This window comes from Juglans regia, chromosome 7 (assembly GCF_001411555.2).
Source record: "Juglans regia cultivar Chandler chromosome 7, Walnut 2.0, whole genome shotgun sequence".
Taxonomy (NCBI): domain Eukaryota; kingdom Viridiplantae; phylum Streptophyta; class Magnoliopsida; order Fagales; family Juglandaceae; genus Juglans; species Juglans regia.
In genome coordinates this window covers 47,312,719-47,326,578 of record NC_049907.1, presented here as the reverse complement: position 1 = coordinate 47,326,578, position 13,860 = coordinate 47,312,719, and the positions used below count along the sequence as shown (strand labels likewise).

The following is a 13,860-nucleotide window of genomic DNA, read 5'->3' as shown; positions in this document are numbered from 1 at the left end:
CAATGATATTGATATTTTAAAGAGGTTGGATATTCCGGTACTTTTACCTAAACCTAAGAAGGTATCTATGGTGAAATGGATTTGGCTACAACAGAATTGGGCGAAAGTTAATACGGATGGTAGCAGCTTGGATAACCCAGGGCTAGCAAAAGCTGGGGGTGTTATTCATGATGCTGGTGGTAACTTCCGTGCGGCTTTTGCTATGTTTTTAGGCCATGGTTCTAACAATTTTGCTAAAATGAGAAGTTTGCTGGAAAGGGTTAGGAAGTGCTGTCAACTTAGTTTTTATCGAGCTCATATTGAGACAGACTCACAAATTCTTGTTAGCTGGCTTACGAGGAGAGATTGTAATATTTGGTATCTTGAGGATTTTTGAGTTGAGTTTTAGATTTGCTTGGGAAGCATGAATTATAGAGTGAGTCATGTGTTTCGTAAAGGAAATGTTATGGCTGATTTTTTAGCTATAAGCAAGGAGCTGAGGGTTTAAACATGGACTGGATTAAAAACAGAGATATGTTGCCCAGTAAGTGGAGAGGTTTTCATCGCATGGACAAAATTGGAATTCCTTATTTGAGAATTCGTAGTGAGGTATTTGTTTAATTGCATTTGTTTTTCTTTGATATTTTTCTTATTGGTGTGTGCTGACATTTACTTGCAAGTTGTTTTTCTTATTTTCTAAGGTTTGCTTTATTGTTGATTTATTTGTAATCCTAGGATATTTTTCTATTGGTTAAATATTTTAAGTTTTTTTATGCCTGAGTTTTGATCCTTTATGATTATTTGTAACATTCAGGTGTCTATATGTAATTACGGTTTTTCTCCGCTACAAGTGAGGACTATCAATAAACTTGGAGAACCGTCGTCTTCTTAAAAAAAACAAAAAAACTTTAAAGAACACGATATATGAACTCAAATGAATTGCCATCAATGTGTCAAAATAAAGAAAGGTGATATGCTAGCTCAGATTTGCACCCTCTATATAATTTCTTCTACGCCTGCAGCTTCTATGGTAATCCAACATATATGGCAAAGTTGCTTTTACAACCTCATTTTTTTACTAAATAATTTTTGCATTTTTTTTCCTATTTTATGAACCACCGAGGATGATAAAAACTATGTATTGATTGTATTCAGAACAATTGAGCATGCTTCATTCAGAATACCATGCTTCTTCAAAACAGATCTGCATCAAACAGATCGTAAACAACCAAGTCAAGCAATAACACAACCGACTTCTGGTACACATTGTTTCAAACAGGTCCAAAACAGAACAACTAGACTTGATTATATTCTCATCACACTCAACCAGTAGAGTGTGAAATGATTGTATCAAACAGAGAAGCGAGAAGTGGAACGGCTTTCTGACAGCAAGACAGGGGAGTAGAGTAACAAGGGTAAGAGACGAGGAAAGGGTAAGCGTTTGAGAAAAGAAGAAATAAAAACCAATACCAACTAGTATATTAAGAAAAATAATAAGCTTGAAACTAGATATCAAACGGAGCAAATGGAAGCATCTTGCCAAAAACAAAAAATATAGAAAGGATGAGATTTTTACTCTCGCCGATCTGGTTGGCTTGGAACGACGGTTCTAAGGGGAGCTACTCCGTACGAGGAGACGAAAGGTCGTTTAATTTTGCCGATCTGGGGCTAAAGAGATGACCGAAGAGAGAACTTCGGCCGAGGTGACGCCCCAAGCGTAATCTCGCTCGCTATGCGGCAGCCGGGTTCTTCAGTAACTGCAGATATAGAGAGGAACGAGGAAATAGGGGAATGACGATGCGGCAGCAACCCTAGAAAAAAATCGAAAGGAGATAATCACATTAACAGCGCACTTAATTCGCTCCCCTTCCCATTCCCAATCTCTGTTTTTGGAACAGCTTCCAAGAATTTTGATCAAGTAAATTTAATGGAAGATCTTAAATCATATTTCTTAAATATAGATTCAAAGGACTTATGAAAGTAGCGAAAATATTGATGGTAAAAATACAGCCAGAGAACAGAAACTGAAGCAGTAACGAAGAAAATCACAATATATTGAGTATTACTAAAAATATTACAACTTTACATCTACAAGTACTGTTTTTACTTTTATTTTTCATTATTGTATTTCCTCCAAGCACTCGAGCATAAGCCAAAACAAAGTGACAAAACCAGATTACAGACAATGGAATCGACAGATGGGACGCTTTAGAAGCCTCAGTCAACCTCTTCGATCTTAGGCCCGGCTCCAGAACTACCAGATGAAGGCTCGGCACCACCACCCATGGGTCCGTCCCCACCAGCACCCTGATACATCTTCGCGACAATTGGATTGCACAAACCCTCCAACTCTTTCAACTTGTCCTCAAACTCGTCGGCTTCAGCCAATTGGTTCCCGTCCAGCCACTCAATCGTCTCGTCAATGGCCTTCTCGATCTTCTGCTTGTCCCCTGGATGCAATTTCCCAGCAAACTTCTCGTCCTTCACAGTATTTCTCATGTTGTATGCGTAATTCTCGAGCGAGTTCCTAGCCTCCACCTTCTTCTTCACCTCCTCGTCCTCTGCCTTGTACTTCTCTGCCTCTTGCACCAATCTCTCAATCTCTTCCTTGCTCAACCTTCCCTTGTCGTTGGTGATGGTAATCTTGTTCTTTACTCCGGCAGTCTTGTCCTCGGCCGACACATTTAGTATACCATTGGCATCAATGTCGAAGCACACATTGATTTGAGGAACGCCTCTTGGAGCGGGAGGAATGCCCGTTAGCTCGAATTTCCCGAGAAGGTTGTTGTCCTTGGTTTTAGCCCTCTCACCTTCATACACCTGGATCAGCACTCCTGGCTGATTGTCTGAATAAGTCGAGAAAATTTGCTCCTTCTTAGTGGGAATTGTTGTGTTCCTCGGAATCAAGACCGTCATAACGCCACCAGCAGTCTCGATACCAAGGCTGAGAGGGGTGACATCAAGCAAGAGTAAGTCTTGGACCTTCTCATTCCCTTCCCCGCTCAAAATTGCGGCTTGCACAGCAGCCCCATAAGCGACAGCTTCATCCGGGTTTATGCTCTTGCAGAGTTCCTTGCCATTAAAGAAATCCTGCAGAAGCTGCTGGACTTTGGGAATCCTCGTGGACCCACCAACGAGAACAATCTCGTTAACCTGACTCTTGTCAATCTTCGCGTCTCGAAAACATTTCTCCACTGGTTCCATACACTTCCTGAATAGATCCATGTTTAGTTCTTCAAATCTCGCCCTTGTAATTGTAGCATAGAAATCAATGCCTTCATAGAGCGAATCAATCTCAATAGTCGTCTGAGTGGTCGAAGAAAGAGTCCTCTTCGCCCTCTCACATGCAGTCCTCAACCGCCTCAAAGCTCTCGCATTGCCACTAATATCTTTCTTGTGCTTCCTCTTGAACTCTGCCGCAAAGTGATTCACTAGCCTGTTATCGAAGTCCTCACCACCAAGATGGGTATCACCAGCAGTGGCCTTAACCTCAAATATCCCTTCCTCGATTGACAGGAGTGAAACATCGAATGTCCCACCACCGAGATCGAAAATAAGCACATTCTTTTCCCCGGACCTCGACCCCTTCTTGTCAAGTCCATAAGCAATGGCCGCGGCAGTTGGCTCATTGATAATCCTTATCACATTGAGTCCCGCAATAGCTCCAGCGTCCTTGGTGGCCTGCCTCTGCGAATCGTTGAAGTAGGCAGGGACCGTGATCACGGCGTTATTCACTGCGTGACCCAGATAAGCCTCGGCAATCTCCCTCATCTTGATCAACACCATAGAAGAAATTTCTTCGGGCGCGAATTGCTTCTCTTCGCCTTTATGCTGCACCACTATCATCGGCTTGTCTCCGGGTCCTGCGACAACCTTGAAAGGCCAGTGCTTCATGTCGCTCTGGACGGTAGGGTCGGAAAACCGTCGACCAATGAGGCGCTTGGCATCGAAGACCGTGTTCTGCGGGTTCATGGCGACCTGGTTCTTGGCCGCATCCCCAATGAGCCGCTCGGTATCTGTAAAAGCAACGTAGGAGGGAGTTGTTCTATTGCCTTGGTCATTTGCTATGATCTCCACGCGGTCATTTTGCCAAACGGCGACACAGCTATACGTCGTGCCAAGGTCAATGCCAATGGCCTTTCCTACATTCTTGGATGCCATTGTGAAATTTTCAGTAAGAGAATGAGTTGAATAGGTTGGTTCCTGAAGAAAACGGGATCGAGAAGCAGAGAGCTTAACAAGACTATGGTTCTTGATTTTCTTGAGCTTGCTTGTATTTGAATGCTTTGCTCACTGAGACGTAGTTTTGTAAGGTTCGAATTTGACGATACATGGCGAATGGTAGTAGTTTATATAAGGGTAGAGAGAGACGTGGAGAAAATTCCAGAGTGGAACGGAAAGAGAAGGTAGAAGAAGAAAAACGGACAAACCAGAGGGTTGTGGATTGTTCCGACTCCGAGGGAAAGTTCACGTGGGCTGCAAATTATAGATGTTTCTACCACATTCTGCAAGGTTCCACAACAAGCCTACGGGTGAAATCTCAAAGTCAAGCCTGCAACGTGTATTTGGGCCTGTTTCATATTTCATGCTTGAGCTGGGCCACAGACTATTGAATAAACTGGGCCTTCAGTAGTGATCAACACAAAAGCGTACCAAACCAAGGGCTAGCTTCTGCTGCTCCTGTTACCAACCAAAAGCACATTGATTTTGCCCATGGATGGTAATGGTATTCTTTTTGCTTGCAAATCAAGAATACGCAGGATTTTAGATTGCCAAGGAATCGTTTTTGAACCCATCAAGTTTAGGATTTTAAGATACTTTGCTGGTTGTCAAAGCAAAGAGCGTGTGAGAAAAAGTCTTTTAACTTGAAAAGAAAAAAAAAAAAGTTATACCACTTGTAAAAAGGAATTAAAATGCAAATAACTTTTTTATAATAATTGATGTAAGAGAAATTCTACGTGAAAGCCTTACACCACACACTTTTGACCGACCAAAACCAAAACACAGAAAGAGAGATAATAGTCTTCGGAGTTCCATGTGAATCATGCATCAACTAGGTTCGTGTATCTTATCCTCAAATGTAAAAAAACATCCTTTGATAGTTTTGGGGGTGGAGTCACTCATGCATGGCTGTCATCATCCACTTATGCAGCAGTGAGTTCACGTCATTTTATTCTAATGTGGAGTCAGCATTAGGAAATCATGTCATCGGAGGATGAGTTTGCATCACAAAGTTGCTGGTGGAATCATGAGGGAAGTTATGTTTCGTAATTACCACTTCATCTTGGTGTAGACCAAGCTTTAATTAAAGGGTCTATATCCTGAAAGCGAAGGGTATTGGCCTATCTTATTGGTGTACATCTAAAATGAAAAAAATTATTTTACTTATTCTTTTATTTGTTGAGGAGAAAGGAGTCCAAGCACAGACCTACCTAGGCTTGATGACCAAATTAAACTTGATAGTTATTACCATGTTTTATACTTGAATCTGTCGTGACAGAGAAAAGATGAAGCATCCAATTCCTTCACGAGCTGTGAATTTGATTAAACAGTTCAATTAAGAAAGATTACTATTGTTTTAGATTTGATTCCTGGTGGCCTTGTTCTGTCATCAGTCATTTATGCAATTTCCCCCCAGCTAAATTTGGGGCTGAAAAAGTGAGACTTATTCTGCCCAAAAGTTAGGACAAAGAACATATCTCAAACAACGGCTTTAGAATATTGATTTTCGTGTTCTTATTTGATGTAAAAAAGAAAGAGGTTTGATTTCATACATGTCTGGCCATCCTGTTTCGCTTCTTTAGTAATTTGTCAAAACTTAATATAAATTCCAGCATAATTTGATGAAACGTAATTAAAACCAACGAGAGAATTTGAAAGAGAAAACTGAAACAGAGAGTGAAGAAACAATTTCTAACGAAGAAGTCAAGGGAGCAGCTTGCTTTGTCAAGCAAAATGAAGTTAAGAGCTTTTGCATGCCTGGTGTTGATCATGTGCACTCATCAAATTCTGTCAAGCTCGGCTCTCAGAAACTCTCTCCAGTTAGAAAATGAGGGCTCTCAGAAGTTAATCTCAAAACGCCTTAGAAAAGAACAAGAAGTAGTTTTTCATGGTAAGTATCGTTCTTATTTGAGGTACAAACAATTCAAATGTACATTTCGTGTTTAGTGTAGACAATTAACACATATATTCCATACCTTATTTTCTTCTACAACAAGACTTGATGCAGTTAATGGAACCGCAGGTCTTTACAATGGAGAAACACAAGATTCGAGGAAGTCGCAGAGAGGGAAGGGAGCCTACGGTGGTGCTAATATTGTTCATCGGCCACACCCTGAGGATAAAAATGCGGCATCACTGTTAGCAACATCCCCATTTTTCATCTCAATCTTTGTAGCCACAGAAGGCTTCGTTTTTATTTTTGTTTATCCCTTCCGATTGCTCTAGATATCCATGAATTCTACCCTTCTTTCATTACAACCCCATTAAAAAAAAAAAACTGAAACAAGATTTTCCTGTTGTGTTTGGCGTGTCAGATTTTGGTCTCCCTGTGAGCATTATTGCACTGTGTGTGGTAGCTATTGATGCTGGTTGATTATACTAGGCATGTGACTTTCAAATATTTTCTTGTAAACTAGTAAGATGAATGATAGCTCTCTCTCTCTCTCTCTCTCTCTCTCTCTCGTATACTTTGTTTTCGTTTACATCTTACTCTGGTATAGAACATCAAAGATTTTGCATTCAACAACCAGAGAGCTAAATGGTCTAAAATCAAATGAAACTACGATTTCAGTCACTGAACCAACTTCACAAGATTCGCCAGAAAAACCTACTTGTGTGCAAGTTGGTGCTAAAACCATATTGCTTTGTCATCAACACCCCCACAAGGCCGCAAATAACATTGTGTGATCTAAATTTATTATATGAACACTGTTTCCTGTAAATTCAATATGTGATAAGAATGCATTTGTGTCAAAGACCATTTCAGCTTAAAAACATCAGATTTCAGCTTAATAAGTCTCACTGACAACAAATTATGAATGGAAAAAGCATTAGGGAAATTTTTTTTTTTTTTTTTTTTAAAAAAACACCTGAGGAAAAATTTTGGTAAACCGAAGAACGCCAGAATTCGGCTTGGATGAGTTCCTCATGCGTTTCGTTCCCTCAAATTTGATAGAATAACTCCTGAAACACTTTCATATGTTCAGGTTGCAGTGCGATGGCTACTGACAAGCTACCATCATTAGTTGGGCTTGGTAACATAAATGATAACCCCTCGTATGGTATCCCGCCAGGTCCCATGAATATTGGCCTACCCCATCCAAAATCAGCATCATGGATTGGCAGCCTGCTCCAACTAGTTATACCAAGATTTGGACATCTAAAAGTATGAGCCCCACGAACAAGGCGAGATAGATCAGGCTGAAGCTCCAGATAGTCAAGGGCCGATCTCAAATAATCATCGTCCATCCGTGCCAATGCATCGTGAATCCTGCTAGCAGCATACCATGTTGGTTTAGATTGGAGATCGCCTGCTAAAGCCATTGGAGTGGCGGTGAAGATCACGTTGCCAAAGTAACCAGTAGGGAGTGGGGGATTCAATCTGGACCGACCATCAGTTGCAATGTACAATTTGGTCTCTTGATCATCGGGAAGTGCACGTGCCTTGCACGTGCATCTCCACACATGACCTGACAACATCTCATATGAGCTGTAGTTGATTGTGTTGCCATCTTCTTTGGACTTGGCTTTGAGCTTGTTCAGTTGGTCCCGAGTTATTTTGAAAATTGATACCAATGCACTATCATTACCTGGTTTTGTGGGTTGAACAGGCAATTTCATTGGAGGAGGAGGCTGGTATTCAATGTGCTGGAATGCATGTTGAGGAGGGTCCCGGGCACGGAGTAGGGTCCGGTCAATGAATGGTGGAACGGTAAGATCAAGACCCCGAGCCATATCTGACCATGTGTTCACAAAGTGGAGACCAGAAAATCCATCCGCGACATGGTGCTGCATACCAACACCAAGCGAGACCCCACCACACTTAAAATATGTTACCTGCACGGAGAGATTCAAAGCATAGAGTTGGTAAGCTCAACTTCTCAACAATTACTCCACTAAAGCAGATCATGCCAGTTGAGTTAAGACAGGACTGTTCTATACTTTTTGTGAAACTTGGTTTAAGCTTTTCAAATGGCCTAAATGTCATTAGAGAATGGTTTATCTAAAATATTTCATAATACTTACTTTTTTCTATGTTCAACCAATGAGACATAAACACATAATTCGAAAAATCATGACCAATGCCCTACTTCACAGTAAGATCCAGTTCACAACTGGTATAAACTAAACAAATTTAATTTGAAAGCTTTCTACCAGACTAGAGGGATTATTTGCAATGCATGCGAATTTTAGTTGTCAAAATTGTGAAAAGACTGCTTTTACTTCCCTGTTTCTTCTTAAGAGATCCTTACTTTTAGATTCATTCTGCCCTGAAATGAATGAAGCAGGACAAGGCAAGGCAGTTTCTGAAGTGATATTATACAGTATCCTCCCCACCCCACTTCTCAAAAACAAAACCACCAGTGAGATCCCTCTTCTCCCCAACAGAGAGGAAGACCCAGAACACCACAATCTTTCCCTGTTGTCAACATAATGGGTCCAACTATACACAATTCCTAACCTTCTGTTACAACAATACCTCTCACAGATGTTTTGTGGTGGGTTCAATGATTTTCAACCCCTGTTCTTGATATCAAATAGTTTTTCATAAAAAGAGCGTCAAACAATGGGAAATAAAGACATCAACAAGAACAAATCAACTCAAGAATCCATGTAAGCAAGGATGATGTGTTTCAAGTTAACCAAATATACCACGATGATTACTACCAAACATACAGACAATTCTTTTTTCCTAGCTTTAGATTGTGCTTTATTTGCGTTTGCACCTTTTAGAGTGTAAAGACAAGCTACTTGGGGTGGATTATATTTGCGTTTGCACCTTTTAGGCTGGCTGACCAGGAAGACGTCTCATAGTTATATTATGTCCCCACAACTCTGATTTCAGCTTTATTTTTTACCCAACAAAATTTCTTTTTTTTTTTATTGGCACCGGGTGTCCAGGAACAACGTTCTAACTAATTTTGGGAGTGCATAGACCCTTAGCAATGAGTTTCCCGCAAATGCACCTTGTGTAATTCAAGGAAAAAATCCCCCAGTTCGATAGCCCCTAGAGATTGTTTGCACCTAAGAGGAATTGAGCCTTAGACCTGGGGGAGCATACTCCCAAACCCAATGCCTTTTACCACTTGAGCAACCCTAAGGTTTTACCCAACAAAATTACATCATGAATGTGGAAACCAAGATGGTCGAAACTCGTGCAGAAATATAGGGTGTTTCCATGGATACTTTCTGGATTTCCTAAGGCATGCCTTCTTCACAAATCACAAGCCTCTATTTCCAAAATTCCAAGTATCTCACCCCCACTTTTTACAGCCCACCGGTACTTGTCATTGGACTCAACCACCAATGGTGCACATTAACTCGATCTTTCTTTCTGAATAAACAAGAAAAAAATAAACTACCCGCATAGCTATGTAAAGACTAATATCACTTGCAATATGGTCGGTGTGACAATCACTTAATAATAAATCTTCACAACTTTCTAACACTTCACACTCTATATTATTTTTATTATTTTTTTTTCTTTTATCAAATATTTATTATATGAATAATGAATAAAAAATTTGAAATAATTTAAAAGGAATAAATTTAAAACAAATTTAAAATTTTAAAATTTCAAAATTTTAAAAAAATATAAAATATAGAGTGTGATAAATATTATATAGCAAAACCCATCACTTAATACCCCTGATATAGAGTAGCGTTGCAAGAAAAGGAAATGTTTTGTACTGCTGCACTTTCACATCATAGGCATCCCCAAAGTTATCAATAGCACTTCTGCTAGGTACAATCGCCGAATGTAAACGGTGAGTAAACGGCTGACGTCAGTTGATATTTAAAAAAAAAAAAAAAAACAGAACAAAACTCTTTTTGGATTCCCTCGTGCTCGACCTCGGTCTCGTCTTCGGCTGGTGTTTTCCTTCTTTTACGACCCATTTACTCTAATCACAATCGCATCCCAGTCCCACTCCATCCCATCAATTTCATTGTCGTCAAATTTTGATTCAAATTGATCTTAAGTAGTTAAACCCCTATAGTCTCTACAAATCTCTGCAGCAAAATCGATACTCTTCTTCCCTTTTGTAAAGAAACAAATTTTCCTCTTAAGCACTTCAAAGATTTCCACTGGCATGTGGAGCAATATTACCGAACTAGCTATTTCAAAGTCCCAGAGTTTTGTCCTCAATTCCCACTACCTCATACGGGTTCATAGCTTTCTGGGTCGTACCCAGGACCCAGTCTTCCCTGCAGAATTTAGATTTAGGCCCTCTGAGCTTAATGCTTGCTGGGATAATGGGTTTTCGGAAATGGGTTGGTTATCATCGACCTGACGAGTTTTTTCACATAAGGACTTTATGTGGAGGCCAAGTTTTGGAATTAGTGGGTTTTGTCCCAGAAGCTATGCGAGTTCTAAGGAGGAGGCAGGTGAAGATTGAGACAGAGGCGTGGGAACGAGTGGCAAAGGAGTATAAGGAGCTTTTGATGGACATGTGCGCGAAGAAGCTGGCCCCGAATTTTCCATATATGAAGTCGTTGTTTCTTGGTTGGTTTGAGCCTTTACAGGACACCATTGAAAAGGAGCAGCAGTTGTCCCGACGCGTCGAGGAAGGGAGCTTCGTGGGGAGGGAAACGGAAAATGTGAGCTGAAGAATAGGGGGAGAAGACACGGGTTTTAGATTTGAAGTTTTGAACCGAACAAAAGGTTTGATGCCACGTCACCCGTTTGTACGGCGCTTGCAACAAGCGCTTTTCTATCAATAGCTGTACACGTCACACACCATTGACAGAATAATAGAGCGCCAAAATTGTATCCGACAGCAGTAAAAGTAACAAAAAAAAAAAAAACACAACAGAGACAAAATCTTGCATACCTGCAAGACCAAGAGGGGATAAGACTCAATCCCTTTGGAATAATCCACCGTCGGAATGAGCTGCCGAAGCTCCAACGTCGGCGCAAAATCGCCGAAATCAGCGACGACGGAGGTAGTTTCGGCCTCCACGAAGAGCACACCCTCGGCGTTACAATCAATCTCGATCCTACCATCTTCGTCTCTTCTGAGTCGGCCGGCCATGGGGTAGAAGGGGACAAGGGCCTTGCTGAGCCCCTCCTTGAGCACCCCTGCGTCGAAGAAGTTGGATGCACCCGCAGTTGGAATGTAGAAGTAGACGCTCGGGGTGTGGAAGCGCGGCACTACCAGGTCGACGTTCGCGTTCCACAGCGCGTGCCGGGGGGTCTCACCACTTGGCCGCACCATCGTGGACTCCTTAACGTTGATGATCATTTTCTGGCTTTGGCTAACCTACGACGGTTCTCGTGGGACCCAGGAAGAGAATAACCAACCCACACCTACACGAGTATTGGGAAAAACACCAGAGCATTAAATAGATGGATTTGTTGGTGGAGAGACCCAACACTTTTTAAGGGGAATCGTAAAAAGACCCATTTTTAAAGTCACTGAAAAATAATAGCGGAAACCCATTTTTAGGGTTTACTGCAGCAAAAATCAAAAATTTGTTGGTAGTTGTGTTTCCAAAAAGCTGTCTTTCGATTCAATATTGTCCTTGACCTGCCAGAGTTGCCTAGTGTCATCTGATGGGTCTGAGAAATAATTGTCCTCCGGAATCCGGATTGTAAACTTATAGAGGCTTGATTAGCATATCTAGAGAAAGCAAATTAAGGATGGTTTTATTTTCACGTCATTAATGGTTTCTTGCGCGAAAAAATATGCGTAGCAGTCGGAAGTCGCCGCACACTAAACGCTGAATACCAAAAAAGAAAAATATTCGTAAGGTGTGCTGCGACTTCTAACTAATTTACAGCACATCTCTTCTTGCGCACTCATCTTCTTTCGGCAGGTCAGAACCCATTCAAGGCTCAGAACAAGAAACAGATTAACTTCAAATTCTCCCTTGCATATTTCCCCGCTAAGAAGTTCAGGGATTCTCATTTTCAAGAAGAAGAGAAAGGATCAAAACAAAAAATGAAACGGGTCGTGCATTGAAGAATAAAATTAAAGAAAACTAGGAGGAGAAGACATACCAGTAAAAAGGAAGAGGAATATGATATTATGACTTAGAGGTGGCCGCTGGAGTGGAGGACCCTTTGTTTTGTTTTCAAGGGATTCAGATTTGGTTGTCACGGCTTAAGATAAGAAGAAACACCCAAAAGGTTTAAGTGCGGGGTTGCGTCGCTTACCTACCGGGCCAACTATGTTGACCATGACCGCCCAGCCACTCAGCCTCATCCTTAAGGATAATGATTCAGCCACCAATAAAGAAAGAAAGAATGAAGTAAACTCTACTATCGTGTGGAGAAAGCGACTGGGAGTTGGTAAGATAGTGACCTCAAGGCTCGAGTGAAGCCATTTTCTCCCCTTCACTCCTCCCCCACCAACCCTTGTTCTTTACACTCTGATCGGCTATTTTTCCGGGATCCATCACGTTGTAATGATGGGTTTGTGCGATTTGATTGCTTGGAGCCTTGGATGTCATACTGCCGGTTGTTGAGTGCGTCGGTCGATGCCCAAGCAGAGTTCTTTAGGAAGCAGTCACGACGTAGAATGTTTTTTTGTTTTTTTTTATCCTGATTTCTACCCACAGAAAAATAAACTTTTACGATTAATATATTACAATCAAAAAATTGTTCGTAATTAATTTTAATTATAAATAATTATTTTATTAAAATTAACTTATCGTAAATAAATAACTTTCTTGTAATAACCGCATCACACATTCCACTGCTGACAAGTATGAACTGACACGAGCAACAACCATGAACAAATATATTGAACAACCATATCAGATTCAACATTTACCACTCGAATTAAACACTTCCGCTATATATTGATTTAAAATTTCTAACATTGGTATTAGTGGTAGTGGTGTAATCAGTTCGATCCTGGGGCCATTCACCAAAATTTTAATCCATTATTTTTGCTAGATTGAACAATTAACTATCAGTCCCATCGTTCCATTCCGTTCAATTTGATCAATGAAATAAAAAAATTTATTAAATTAATAAAACTAAAATTAAATATTTTATATAATATTTTATATATATTAATAAATATTAAATAATTTTATTGTATATATAATTAATAACGATCTATTAAATAAAAATAACATAATTAATTTATAAATTTATTATATAAAATAATATATTATATATATAATATTTAAAAATACATAAATGCATTCAATCGGTCTCGATAAAAAGAAAAACGCTCCGAAACTGACTAATAAGGTTGTGTTTGGATGTTGAAGTGAGTTGAGTTGAGTTGAATTGAGATGATAAAATATTATTAGAATATTATTTTTTAATGTTATTATTATTTTGGGATTTGAAAAAGTTGAATTGTTTATTATATTTTGTGTTAAAATTTAAAAAAATTGTAATGATGAGTTAAGAGGAGTTAAGTAACCAAACGAAACCTAAAACTATAGATTCATCCGTCGGTTCTCTCAAATTTAAATCAAGATGCTTTTTCTTTTGTGGAAATATTTTCGCATGTGATGAAAAAAAAAAAAAATTCTCTGTAACCACGGCCATCCGAGATGTGTTGTGCACGTCGATGTAGGGCGACAGTAGACAACAACTTCACATGGAGGCACTGTGTTCACCTTAGAGCATTCTCATTGTCTTGGCCGAATGAGAAGATTAGTTAAAATTTGTATAATTTATGTCAAAAGCATCCCATA

At 40.0% G+C, this 13,860-nt stretch overlaps 2 protein-coding genes and 1 long non-coding RNA gene across 3 annotated transcripts; 1 reads left to right on the top strand and 2 right to left on the bottom strand.

The window, feature by feature from the left end:
* Positions 1-2,045: 2,045 nt before the first annotated feature.
* On the bottom strand, positions 2,046-4,347 carry LOC108981403 (heat shock 70 kDa protein). Its single transcript, XM_018952551.2, has one exon. The coding sequence runs from the start codon at positions 4,138-4,140 to the stop codon at positions 2,197-2,199; it is 1,944 nt and encodes a 647-aa protein (XP_018808096.1). The 5' UTR covers positions 4,141-4,347; the 3' UTR covers positions 2,046-2,196.
* Positions 4,348-5,866: 1,519 nt separating this feature from the next.
* Positions 5,867-7,056, top strand: LOC118349006. The gene is made up of 2 exons (XR_004801953.1): positions 5,867-6,091; positions 6,224-7,056. It is a non-coding gene; the product is annotated as an uncharacterized LOC118349006 (long non-coding RNA).
* On the bottom strand, positions 6,920-12,399 carry LOC109008231 (shikimate O-hydroxycinnamoyltransferase-like). The gene is made up of 3 exons (XM_018988249.2): positions 12,203-12,399; positions 11,034-11,509; positions 6,920-8,037 (listed from the first exon to the last, which is right to left on the bottom strand). Exons 2-3 carry the CDS (start codon positions 11,442-11,444, stop codon positions 7,144-7,146), a joined length of 1,305 nt encoding a protein of 434 aa, XP_018843794.1. The 5' UTR covers positions 11,445-11,509; positions 12,203-12,399; the 3' UTR covers positions 6,920-7,143.
* Between the last annotated feature and the right edge of the window lie 1,461 nt (positions 12,400-13,860).